The sequence below is a fragment of the Petromyzon marinus genome, unplaced genomic scaffold (assembly GCF_048934315.1).
Source record: "Petromyzon marinus isolate PM22_M1 ecotype Great Lakes invasive population unplaced genomic scaffold, UKy_Petmar_22M1.pri1.0 PM_G_Scaffold_4, whole genome shotgun sequence".
NCBI lineage: Eukaryota > Metazoa > Chordata > Hyperoartia > Petromyzontiformes > Petromyzontidae > Petromyzon > Petromyzon marinus.
Genome location: NW_027422983.1, coordinates 7,013,087 through 7,027,020, shown reverse-complemented (window position 1 = coordinate 7,027,020; position 13,934 = coordinate 7,013,087). Strand labels below are relative to the sequence as shown.

At 52.1% G+C, this 13,934-nt stretch overlaps 1 protein-coding gene across 1 annotated transcript in view; it reads left to right on the top strand.

The window, feature by feature from the left end:
- LOC142916569 (uncharacterized) overlaps positions 1-10,774 on the top strand; it is a 52,866-nt gene extending 42,092 nt beyond the window's left edge. Inside the window, exons 3-5 of the mRNA XM_076061689.1 lie at positions 1,656-1,838; positions 10,239-10,420; positions 10,576-10,774. Of these exons, the coding sequence (XP_075917804.1) occupies positions 1,656-1,838; positions 10,239-10,420; positions 10,576-10,774 (564 nt within the window). The remainder of the gene's footprint in view (positions 1-1,655; positions 1,839-10,238; positions 10,421-10,575) is intronic.
- The last annotated feature ends 3,160 nt before the right edge of the window (positions 10,775-13,934 follow it).

The following is a 13,934-nucleotide window of genomic DNA, read 5'->3' as shown; positions in this document are numbered from 1 at the left end:
GAGATGAGTCTTCTTCTGTTGAGCTGCCCCCGAGGGCTGATGAGTTGGCCCCGAGGGCTGATGAGCTGATTTCAATGCTGAAACGGCTCCTTTTTATGCCAAAAATCTCTCCCCTTCTCGGCTCCCCCTCACGAGGTGGAGCTATCTTTGATCTGATCGTATGTCGGTGGGGGGGGTTCGTGTGTCGGTGGTGGGGGGGGGTTCGGGTGTCAGTGTGTATGTTTGTGTGTGTGTCATTTATGACATGGCCCTGTTCGGGTCTTTCCTCAAGCCATAAACATCAAGACAACAGACACCTCGATTCATCTTGGTGGCGTCTGGTTGTCTAATCCCTCCACCCAGAGAGAGGGGCGGGTTCCCCCCCCCTTTTCCGTACGCGTTCCGACGCACAAAGAAATGGTTAAGATTTTTTTAAAGTTTAACATTTCACATCACAGTTGGTATCTTATCATACACAGTTATGATCCTGCTTGTGATTCATAGTATTTGATTTATTTCCAAGTGAAGATGCTCTTCCGAGCGTATGCATTTTATCACGTTCTGCAGGGAAAGACAAAGGTGGCCGGGAGCACCTCTTTATACTTTTGACTTATATTGCTCAAATACCATTTGGTCCCATGTTCGCCAAGACTCGTGTTTGTAACTGCGTCCTCCCGACACCTCTCGGTTTTACCGAGGTTCGAATTGTTATGATGGAATTATTAAAAAGAAAAATAATTATCATCCTGAGTTTAAGAGGTCCGTTTCTTGATTGTTGGAATCCATATCCCTTGGTTCTGTAAGGTTCTATAATGGAATGTCGTGTAAGGTTAACACGTTGTTATTATTAATATTATTTTGCAATTTTCTTTAAAACTTTCTTTGCCTGGTTGCCGTGTGTGGGGTGGGTGTGTCTCCTCATCAAACCCGGCTGGCTTTTCCAGATGGCCCCTTGTGATAAGGTGCAATTCCTGCTTCTCCGCGCTGTGAGAGAGACAAATGTGGTCGGGGTTGCTTGGAATATTGTTTAAACTCTTTCGCAAGTTTGCCCGTTGTCTCATTCCTTCTCGATAACCTTTGATGTGACTCGGTATTCTTGCTCCAAGCTTTGTTTTAACAGTAAAAGTATTAAAGGTGAAAATCATTTGATAGCGAATTAATCATTGGATAATAATTCACTGTTGTGTCTCGTGGCCTGTTCTTAATTGGAGTGAGCGTTAGGATCGCTAATTTTATCTTATTCTTGTTGTTGCCTTTTAATTTTTTTGTTGTTTTACTGGAAAATAAGGAAAAGAATATGTATACGATTTACCCTGTTGGCGTCTGGTGTCTGCTCTCTTGGTGTTCTGGCCTCGGAGGGACCTTTCCTAAGGGGCCCATCAAACTCTTGTTCATCTGGAGATTTTCGCCGATAGCTGCTACATCCTCGCCTTGAGAGTTTTATTATTTCTTTATTCTTTAATGGTCTGTTTATGACCAACATCTGGTTTTTCGTGTTTCTGGCTTACTGGTTTGATTCATTAAAAAAATATATATATATTGTTTGTCACGAAAGAAAGGAAAAATAAATCTAGGTGTATGCATCCGTAAATATTCTTATGGATATTAATTGTGGAAAAAGGGCCGTATACAACAGCGTCCAGCGCACGAGACCCCGGAATAAAAAAAAAGAGCAGCGGGTGGAAGAAGAAGAAGAAGAGCAGGGAGATGAACATGAGATGGAGGAGGAGCATGAGGAGGAGGAGCGCAAAGCAGAGGAAGATGCGGAAGCGGCGGCCGATCCTTTCGCGTCATTCGAGGACCCCGCGAGTCACCAGACGCCCGAGTCGCAGGCCACGGTGTACCGGCGGCTCCTGCAGGTCACGTACCGGCTCCAGAAACTCCAGCAGGAGCAGCAGCAGGAGCAGCAGCAGGAGCAGCAGCAGCAGGAGGAGCAGCAGCAGCAGGAGGAGCAGCAGCAGCAGGAGGGGTTAGCAGAGGCAGAGCCGTTGTTCAGCGCAGGGCTCGTTGGTGTGGCGGATCGATCCCGTGTGGCCCGCGATGGATCCCGGGTGGCAAGCGATGGATGATGAGGATGAGGCCTGGGGCTACCCAAGCGCGGCCACCTCAGGCGCGGCTCCTAGAGGGCTGGGCGCCCTGAATCACCGCCTCTCTGCTTCCCTCCCTCCGCTCCCCCTGGCCCTGCTCTACTGACCCCCCACCACCACCACCACCCCTCCTAACTTTACTCACCGCGACTTCCTGAAGACTTAAAACTTCCGCGGCCGCGGGAAGTTCCTGCTGTTTGGTTCTTTCGGTTAAACTCACGCGGATAGAGAAATAACAAATGGAGCGAATAAAAATAATGAGAACAAGAACGACGACGTTCCGAACGCAACGCGATCGGTCGATGTCACCCCCCCCCCCCCTCCCCCTTCCTGATGACGACCGCTCGTGTTGCGATGGGTACATCGCGGTTTTTATTCTCATTATATTTGTATTCACTTTATTTTGATTTCTCTATCTACGTTACTTTACCGATGGAACCAAAGAATATGAACTTCCTGAAGCTTCTGTGGGGGGCCCCCCACCCCCCCCAACCACCGCTCAAGACGTCTCTCTCACGAGATCTCGGCTGGCTGCGTCAGAACTGCCGCACGATGGGAAACGCCGCAAACGGCTCGAGGAAACCGAAACGCAAGGCACGGTCGGAGCGATTTGCTTCTCGAGCGAGCGTTGAGGCGTGTGTTGTTCGTAGCCCTGCAGAGCCACGGAGCGTCGGAATTCCACGTTACCGCTACGAGGACGAGTCCGTCCACAGGGCAAGCACTGTCGATCTTCCCCGCAGAGTGGCGCTCATTTTGTCAACCCCCGGAGGGATATCGGGCTCGGTCGACCGCCGAAACGAGGATTCGAACTTAAGACCTTTACCACCTTTGCCGAATCCGGCACGCAAACGTCCGGTAAACTTCTCGCGTTGTCCACGACCTTTAACAAGTCGCGCAGGGCATTCCACCTCTTCCAGTCTTAGCGCAGCATCCAGGAACACACAGCGTGAGCGACGACGCCCCGACGTCGGGTCGGCTCTACCCAGGCCCACGACGACGAGGGGGGCTCCCGAGGAGAAGCGGTCCGGGGGGGGGGGAGAGGCTTGCGGCCCACGAAGAAGGGGGATCGGACGGAGCGGAGAGGATCGGGTTTCCTCGCCGGTCGCGTTTTCGTTTCCTGCCTTTTGAGCGGAGACCCGCGCGGTGCCCACGACGCGTGGGCGGCCGCTTGATGCGCGACGATCGTCTCCGCTTGGTGGTCCTTGTGCCGCCTTCGAGGCGGAGTGGACACGCGGCGGCCATCGTTTGACACGTGACTCTCAAGACGCCGAGTTAATTCGTCGAAGTCGCGCGAATCCGTTGAGAAGGTTTCCACCTCGCCGCCCGATCGCCGCCACGTGTCTCTGCCCTATCCAGGGGCCCGGGAACCCCAATCCCCATTGCCCCCCCACTCGGTCCCGGTGCCGCTTTGTAAAGAGTTGTTTGTGTAAACGTCGCCGCCGTGATGTAAACAAACACTCGGGGTGTAGGCAACTTGGCGGTGCAAATAAATATACCCTGGGGGGGGGGGGGGTGTACATCCCCATCGCGCGTGGCACGGGGCGGGAAAGGATCCGGTGGGCGCGGTGAACATTGAGCTGAGCTGAAGGGGGTCGCTCTCTCACCTCTTCCACCTCTTCCACCTCAACCCAAGGCACTCACCCCCCCCCCCCCCCCCCCCGTAAATAGAGGTAATAATGATGTGGACTTGTTACTCAACGCCTCCGCTCAGCGTCCGCGCGCTCTCTCGTCGTGGAGAGAGGCAAGGAGGGAGGAGGGAGCTCAACGATACCGACAATTGCCCAAGCTCTCCAGGCCTCTATACATTGAGGTGTTATCGGGCAGCCAACGCGTGTTTGCAGGTGGGAGGAACCCGGAGCACCCGGTAGAAGTCTCTTCCAATCATATGGAACAAGTTTTCAAGTTTAAAGTTTCATTTATTTAGGTATAGCCCTGTGAGCCATGCGGCTCTTAAGTCGGGTGCAACCGCAACAAACAATTTGAACACAGAACATCTTAAAGCGACGACGCGCAACAGAAACATCCTGGAATAAACCAGGAAATATTCCACACACAAAAAAAACTTATTAAAACGCTGTGTGCAAAAATCACAATGTGGTGCAAGCCAACAACAACAACAACTATAAGACAATTTAGATTAACCATATGTTTTTGAATCACCAAAATAAAGCTATAAAAAACAATGTAACAACAGTAATCATAGGAACTGTAATTTTAAATTTAACAATAAACGATATACATAACACGTACGACAAAAACCTGCAGCCATAGCTGGCAGCACGAACAGACGGGAGTCCGCATTTGGCCGTCCTGAACTTCTGCCGAGGCGAGCCCAAAGGCACGGCGCGCCTCGACGTCCACGTGAAGGGAGTTTCACGACACGTGCACGGCGATCCAACAAGCCCTCGTCGCTGCCTCCACACGGTGCTGGATGATGTCCGGGCCACGTGCGTATAGCCCCCGCTCGGCCGAGGGCGAGCATTCAAATGCGGCTAGTCGGCGGCGTACGCGACGGCAACGGACGGCCGCGTTCGCAAACCCTCGTCAGCCGGCGAGCACCAATCCCCACGCTGGCCCCCTAACCTTAATCAACCGGCCAAGCAGCCACGACGGCTGTCCCTTCGCTAACCCCGTCTTAATTAACGAGCCGAGCAACGGGCGGCGCCGTATCAACGTTCGTCTCGCAAGTGTTCGCGCCCGGGCTGATTGTGCGCGGCGCGGCTCCTCTCGCGCGGTCGCGTCGTCGTCGCCGCGCTCGGCGGTCTGCGACGTGTAGCGACGGAGGCGCGCCGCCGCCGCGACAACGCCGAGGGGCGAGCCGCGCGACGTGCAGATCCGCCGCGAATCCCCGAACGCCACGGCTCTCGGCTTAACGCGAATGAGAAAAACGCGTAACGCAAGTGAAGGTGTTGTGGCCGAAACGTCGTGATTTTATTTTATTTTTTTACCTACGTGACTTTTACCGAACGGAACCAAAGAGTACAATTTATAACATTTTTGACATGCGTTTTTCTGGATTCTGTCTCTCACTGTTCAAATAAACCTACCATTCAAATTTTAGACTGATCATTTCTTTGTCAGTGGGCAAACGTACAAAGTCAGCAGGGGATCAAATACTTTTTTCCCTCGCTGTTTAACTACGTAGAGTTGTGGCTCAGTGGTTAACGCACTTCGATATGAACCCAGCAGCAACCTGAATTCAGTTCCAAGCCATGCCCAACATGAGCGGTGAGTGATGTATCAAATCAAGAGTGAGATATCTTTAACTGCCCCGTCCACCCCTTCCCCCGCCTAACCAACCGTGCACTGGCTAGCGTGGTGAAGTATGCTCATATAACCCTCACGGTGTGGGGAGGCCCTCTTCCAGCAGTGGATTGACAAGATGGCCTGTACAATATGCGATCTGGTAACTACCTTACCTGGTATGCAGGAGGTCGTGGGTGCGACCCTGACCCTGACACACGTGTATTTGGAGTTTGCGTGATCTCCCCGTGGTCGCGTGGATTATTCTACGGGTCCTCCCGTTTTGACCCTCGATATCCGAACGCTCGGACATTCAGGAAGTCCAATTAGCTGATCGAATGGACGAGTGCAGAATTCCCGACAGTGTCCATGTGTGTTTCGCCTGTTGTGGAATTGTTTTAGTCACCCCCTGCCACCCACCACACACACACACACGGTACTTGGCTGCTGACCGGTAGGGCAAATCTCATTGCCTTGTAATCCACCACCCCCCAGCGAACAGATTCACAGAGTTACTGACCGAGCGCATTGCTCAATCCACACGCTCGTCCCGCCCGGCCCGCCTGGCTTCCACCCAACACAAATGAGCACACACACACACGCACACACACACATACACACGCACACACACACACGCGCGCACACACGCACACGCGCGCACACACGCGCACGCACACACGCGCACACACGCACACACGCGCGCACACACGCACGCGCGCACACACACACGCACGCACACACATGCCCCGACAATAAACGTAATCCAATTATGAACAGGATTGTGGATTTTTGTTTTCGGGTCCCGATTGCGCACGCAAAAGGGGTCGTTCAGTCGGAAACATTTCAAGATTTATTGCAGGCATAAAATACTGCTTGGTGCTGTAAGTCAATTTTTATATATATAAACAGTACTGTATACACAAACCCACACAGAGAGCCATAGACTCACCACACAGAGACCCATAGACTCACCACACAGAGACCCACAGACTCATCACACAGTGACCCATAGACTCACCACACAGAGACCCATAGACTCATCACACAGAAACAGACTCACCACACAGAGACCCATAGACTCACCACACAGAAACCCATAGACTCACCACACAGAGACCCATAGACTCACCACACAGGGACCCATAGACTCACCACACAGACACCCATAGACTCACTCACACAGAGACCCATAGACTCACCACACAGAAACAGACTCACCACACAGAGACCCACAGACTCACCACACAGAGACCCCTAGACTCACCACACAGAAACCCATAGACTCACCCCACAGAGACCCATAGACTCACCACACAGGGACCCATAGACTCACCACACAGAGACCCCTAGACTCACCACACAGGGACCCATAGACTCACCACACATACACTCATAGACTCACTCACACAGAGACCCATAGACTCACCACACAGAAACAGACTCACCACACAGAGACCTATAGACTCACCACGCAGAGACACAGACTCACCACACAGAGACCCATAGACTCACCACACAGAGACCCATAGACTCACCACACAGGGACCCATAGACTCACCACACAGACACCAATAGACTCACTCAAACAGAGACCCATAGACTCACCACACAGAGACAGACTCACCACACAGAGACCTATAGACTCACCACGCAGAGACACAAAGACTCACCACACAGAGACCCATAGACTCACCACACAGGAACCCATAGAATAACCACACAGAGACCCATAGACTCACCACACAGAGACCCATAGACTCACCACACAGGGATCCATAGACTCATCACACAGAGACCCATAGACTCATCACACAGAGACCCACAGACTCATCACACAGAGACCCATAGACTCACCACACAGAGACCCATAGACTCACCACACAGAGACCCATAGACTCACCACACAGGGACCCATAGACTTACCACACAGAGACCCATAGACTCATCACACAGAGACCCATAGACTCACCACACAGAGACACATAGACTCACCACACAGAGACCCATAGACTCACCACAAAGACAGACACCCATAGACTCACCACACAGAGACCCATAGACTCACCACACAGGGACCCATAGACTCACCACACAGAGACCCATAGACTCACCACACAGAGACAGACTCACCACACAGACTCATAGACTCACCACACAGAGACCCATAGACTCACCACACAGGGACCCACAGACTCACCACACAGAGACCCATAGAGTCACCACACAGGGACCCATAGGCTCACCACACAGAGACAGACTCACCACACAGACTCATAGACTCACCACACAGAGACCCATAGACTCACCACACAGGGACCCACAGACTCACCACACAGAGACCCATAGACTCACCACACAGGGACCCATAGACTCACCACACAGAGACCCATAGACTCACCACACAGAGACCCATAGACTCACCACACAGAGACCCATAGACTCACCACACAGAGACCCATAGACTCACCACACAGAGACAGACTCACCACACAGAGACTCATAGACTCACCACACAGAGACCCATAGACTCACCACACAGGGACCCACAGACTCACCACACAGAGACCCATAGAGTCACCACACAGGGACCCATAGGCTCACCACACAGAGACAGACTCACCACACAGACTCATAGACTCACCACACAGAGACCCATAGACTCACCACACAGGGACCCACAGACTCACCACACAGAGACCCATAGACTCACCACACAGGGACCCATAGACTCACCACACAGAGACCCATAGACTCACCACACAGAGACCCATAGACTCACCACACAGAGACCCATAGACTCACCACACAGAGACCCATAGACTCACCACACAGAGACAGACTCACCACACAGAGGCTCATAGACTCACCACACAGAGACCCATAGACTCACCACACAGGGACCCACAGACTCACCACACAGAGACCCACAGACTCATCACACAGTGACCCATAGACTCACCACACAGAGACCCATAGACTCACCACACAGAAACCCATAGACTCACCACACAGAGACCCATAGACTCACCACACAGGGACCCATAGACTCACCACACAGACACCCATAGACTCACTCACACAGAGACCCATAGACTCACCACACAGAAACAGACTCACCACACAGAGACCCATAGACTCATCACACAGAGACCCACAGACTCACCACACAGAGACCCGTAGACTCACCACACAGAAACCCATAGACTCACCCCACAGAGACCCATAGACTCACCACACAGGGACCCATAGACTCACCACACAGAGACCCCTAGACTCACCACACAGGGACCCATAGACTCACCACACAGACACTCATAGACTCACTCACACAGAGACCCATAGACTCACCACACAGAAACAGACTCACCACACAGAGACCTATAGACTCACCACGCAGAGACACAGACTCACCACACAGAGACCCATAGACTCACCACACAGAGACCCATAGACTCACCACACAGGGACCCATAGACTCACCACACAGACACCCATAGACTCACTCAAACAGAGACCCATAGACTCACCACACAGAGACAGACTCACCACACAGAGACCTATAGACTCACCACGCAGAGACACAAAGACTCACCACACAGAGACCCATAGACTCACCACACAGGAACCCATAGAATAACCACACAGAGACCCATAGACTCACCACACAGAGACCCATAGACTCACCACACAGGGATCCATAGACTCATCACACAGAGACCCATAGACTCATCACACAGAGACCCACAGACTCATCACACAGAGACCCATAGACTCACCACACAGAGACCCATAGACTCACCACACAGAGACCCATAGACTCACCACACAGGGACCCATAGACTTACCACACAGAGACCCATAGACTCATCACACAGAGACCCATAGACTCACCACACAGAGACCCATAGACTCACCACACAGGGACCCATAGACTCACCACACAGAGACCCATAGACTCACCACACAGAGACCCATAGACTCACCACACAAGAGACCCACAGACTCATCACACAGAGACCCATAGAGTCACCACACAGGGACCCATAGACTCACCACACAGAGACCCATAGACTCACCACACAGAGACAGACTCACCACACAGAGACTCATAGACTCACCACACAGAGACCCATAGACTCACCACACAGGGACCCACAGACTCACCACACAGAGACCCATAGACTCACCACACAGGGACCCATAGACTCACCACACAGAGACCCATAGACTCACCACACAGAGACCCATATACCCACCACACAGGGACCCATAGACTCACCACACAGAGACCCATAGACTCACCACACAGAGACCCATAGACTCACCACACAGAGACCCATAGACTCACCACACAGGGACCCATAGACTCACCACACAGAGACCCATAAACTCACCACACAGGGACCCACAGACTCACCACACAGAGACCCATAGACTCACCACACAGAGACCCATAGACTCACCACACAGAGACCCATAGACTCACCACACAGGGACCCATAGACTCACCACACAGAGACCCATAGACTCACCACACAGAGACCCATAGACTCACCACACAGAAACCCATATACTCACCACACAGAGACCCATAGACTCACCACACACAGAGACCCACAGACTCTGAGTGCTTGTGGGAATGTTAAACAAAAATGCGACAACTTGTAACGTGTTTCTGCCTACGAGTTTTTGTGCATCGCTTTGAACACAACGCACACAAACACAGCGTGTCGCAGACACCCCGTGTCACTGGCATGCTCCTGAAGGGACGTCAAACCTCACACGTGACAACTGTAATCACCGACTGGCAATAAACGATAAACAACAACAACCAACAACAACAAACGAGCAGCTGACTGCCGCCCCCTCTCTACAATTCGGGATCCCCGCCCACGTGAACGGGGAACTTCCGGCTCTCGCGGCCGCCAGCGGGGGCGCTCGCCGCTCGCTCCAGCAGGACACGGCGACGACGAGACTCCTCATCGGCCCGAGCGGGGGCCGCCCGGGGGACGGGCGACGTCCCTCCGGCCCGTGGCCGGCGACGGCGGCGGCGGCGGCGCGTCGACCGCCCCCGCCCTCCCGCGCTCTCCGCCACCGAAGGGAATCGCCAGGCCCACGTCGCCTACGCCCCTCCTGACCCGCCGCAGACTCTCCCTGAGCCGGGCCCACCACGCCGACCGCTCTCTCGCCCCCCCCCCTCCCGTCTCCGCCCCCCCCGATCCTCCCCCCGCGCCCCCCCCCCTCTCTCCCTCCCCTCCCGTCTCAGACCGCCATGTTGGCGCGGCCTCTCCACCTGGAGGTTCCCGGCGTTCTCGCTCCGGCGCCTGCCCCCGGCCTCGAACCTCCCGCCTCTCCCACGGCGCTCGCTCTCCCGCGTCCCACCGCTGCCGCCCCAAGTCCGCCGCTCTCCCTCTCCCGCCCTCCGCCCATCTCCCCGCCGCTCCCCCCCCAACTCGCGCCGCTGAGCCCTCTCCGCCGCGTCCGCCGCTCTGCGGGGGGGCTCCCGCGGGCGACCTCGCGTGACCCCCTACGCCCGCGGGCTGTGCGAGCGCGCCGCTGTTCCTCCGTTCCTCCGCCCTCCTCCCTCCGCTGCCGCCGCCGCCGCCGGCACCGCCGGCTCTCTCCATGGCAGCTCGCTGCTGATTCTTGTCGCTGTTGTTGTTGTTGTCGCTGTTGTTGTTGTTGTTGCTGTTGTTGTCGCTGTTGTTGTTGTTGCTGTTGTTGTTGCTGTTGTTGTTGTCGCTGTTGTTGTTGTTGTTGTTGCTGTTGTTGTTGCTGTTGTCGCTGTTGTTGTTGTTGCTGTTGTTGTTGTTGTCGCTGTTGCTGTTGTTGTTGTCGCTGTTGTTGTTGTCGCTGTTGTTGTTGCTGCTGTTGTTGTTGTTGTCGCTGTTGTTGTTGCTGTTGTTGTTGTTGCTGTTGTTGTCGCTGTTGTTGTTGTTGTCGCTGTTGTTGTCGCTGTTGTTGCTGCTGTTGTTGTTGTTGTCGCTGTTGTTGTTGCTGTTGTTGTTGTTGCTGTTGTTGTTGCTGTTGTTGTTGTCGCTGTTCTTGTTGTTGTCGCTGTTGTTGTTGTTGTTGTTGTTTTGTTGTTGTTGTCGCTGTTGTTGTTGTCGCTGTTGTTGTTGCTGTTGTTGTCGCTGTTGTTGTTGCTGTTGTTGTTGTCGCTGTTGCTGTTGTTGTTGTTGTTGTCGCTGTTGTTGTTGTTGTCGCTGTTGTTTTTGCTGCTGTTGTTGTTTTTGTCACTGTTGTTGTTGCTGTTGTTGCTGTTGTTGTTGCTGTTGTTGTCGCTGTTGTTGTTGTCGCTGTTGTTGTTGTCGCTGTTGTTGCTGTTGTTGTTGTTGCTGTTGTTGTTGTCGCTGTTGTTGTTGCTGTTGTTGTCGCTGTTGTTGTCGCTGTTGTCGCTGTTGTTGTTGCTGTTGTTGTTGTCGCTGTTGTTGTCGCTGTTGTTGTTGTTGCTGCTGTTGTTGTTGTCGCTGTTGTTGTTGTTGCTGTTGCTGTTGTTGTTGCTGTTGTTGTTGTCACTGTTATTGTCGCTGTTGTTGCTGTTGTTGTTGTTGTCGCTGTTGTTGTTGTTGCTGTTGTCGCTGTTGTTGTCGCTGTTGTTGTCGCTGCTGTTGTTGTTGTTGTCGCTGTTGTTGTTTCTGTTGTTGTTGTCGCTGTTGTTGTTGTCGCTGTTGTTTTTGCTGCTGTTGTTGTTTACGCTGTTGTTGTTGCTGTTGTTGTTGCTGTTGTTGTTGTCGCTGTTGTTGTTGTCGCTGTTGTTGTTGTCGCTGTTGTCGCTGTTGTTGTTGCTGTTGTGGTTGTCGCTGTTGTTGTTGTCGCTGTTGTTGTTGCTGTTGTTGTTGTTGCTGTTGTTGTTGTCGCTGTTGTTGTTGCTGTTGTTGTCGCTGTTGTTGTTGCTGTTGTTGTTGTCGCTGTTGCTGTTGCTGTTGTTGTTGTTGTCGCTGTTGTTGTTGTTGTCGCTGTTGTTTTTGCTGCTGTTGTTGTTTACGCTGTTGTTGTTGCTGTTGTTGTTGCTGTTGTTGTTGCTGTTGTTGTTGTCGCTGTTATTGTTGTTGTTGTTGCTGTTGTTGTCGCTGTTGTTGTTGTTGCTGTTGTTGTCGCTGTTGTTGTTGCTGTTGTTGTTGTCGCTGTTGTTGTCGCTGTTGTTGTCGCTGTTGTTGTTGCTGTTGTTGTTGTCGCTGTTGTTGTTGTTGTTGTCGCTGTTGTTGCTGTTGTTGTTGCTGTTGCTGTTGTTGTTGTTGTCGCTGTTGTTGTTGTTGCTGTTGTTGTCGCTGTTGTTGTTGTTGCTGTTGTTGTTGTCGCTGCTGTTGTTGCTGTTGTTGTTGTCGCTGTTGTTGTTGTCGCTGTTGTTTTTGCTGCTGTTGTTGTTTACGCTGTTGTTGTTGCTGTTGTTGTTGCTGTTGTTGTTGTCGCTGTTGTTGTTGTCGCTGTTGTTGTTGTCGCTGTTGTCGCTGTTGTTGTTGCTGTTGTGGTTGTCGCTGTTGTTGTTGTCGCTGTTGTTGTTGCTGTTGTTGTTGTTGCTGTTGTTGTTGTCGCTGTTGTTGTTGCTGTTGTTGTCGCTGTTGTTGTTGCTGTTGTTGTTGTCGCTGTTGCTGTTGCTGTTGTTGTTGTTGTCGCTGTTGTTGTTGTTGTTGTCGCTGTTGTTTTTGCTGCTGTTGTTGTTTACGCTGTTGTTGTTGCTGTTGTTGTTGCTGTTGTTGTTGCTGTTGTTGTTGTCGCTGTTATTGTTGTTGTTGTTGCTGTTGTTGTCGCTGTTGTTGTTGTTGCTGTTGTTGTCGCTGTTGTTGTTGCTGTTGTTGTTGTCGCTGTTGTTGTCGCTGTTGTTGTCGCTGTTGTTGTTGCTGTTGTTGTTGTCGCTGTTGTTGTTGTCGCTGTTGTTGCTGTTGTTGTTGCTGTTGCTGTTGTTGTTGTTGTCGCTGTTGTTGTTGTTGCTGTTGTTGTCGCTGTTGTTGTTGTTGCTGTTGTTGTTGTCGCTGCTGTTGTTGCTGTTGTTGTTGTCGCTGTTGTTGTTGTTGTTGTCGCTGTTGTTGTTGTTGCTGTTGTTGTCGCTGTTGTTGTTGATGTTGTTGTTGTCGCTGTTGTTGTTGTCGCTGTTGTCGCTGTTGTTGTTGTTGCTGTTGTTGTTGTCGCTGTTGTTGTCGCTGTTGTTGTTGCTGCTGTTGTTGTTGTCGCTGTTGTTGTTGTTGCTGTTGTTGTTGTCACTGTTATTGTCGCTGTTGTTGCTGTTGTTGTTGCCGCTGTTGTTGTTGTTGTTGCTGTTGTCGCTGTTGTTGTCGCTGTTGTTGTCGCTGTTGTTGTTGCTGCTGTTGTTGTTGTTGTCGCTGTTGTTGTTGTTGCTGTTGTTGTTGTTGTCACTGTTATTGTCGCTGTTGTTGCTGTTGTTGTTGTCGCTGTTGTCGCTGTTGTTGTTGTCGCTGTTGTTGTTGCTGTTGTTGTCGCTGTTGTTGTTGTCGCTGTTGTTGTTGCTGTTGTTGTTGCTGTTGTTGTTGTCGCTGTTGTTGTTGCTGTTGTTGTCGCTGTTGTTGTTGCTGTTGTTGTTGTCGCTGTTGCTGTTGTTGTTGTCGCTGTTGTTGTTGTTGTTGTCGCTGTTGTTTTTGCTGCTGTTGTTGTTTACGCTGTTGTTGT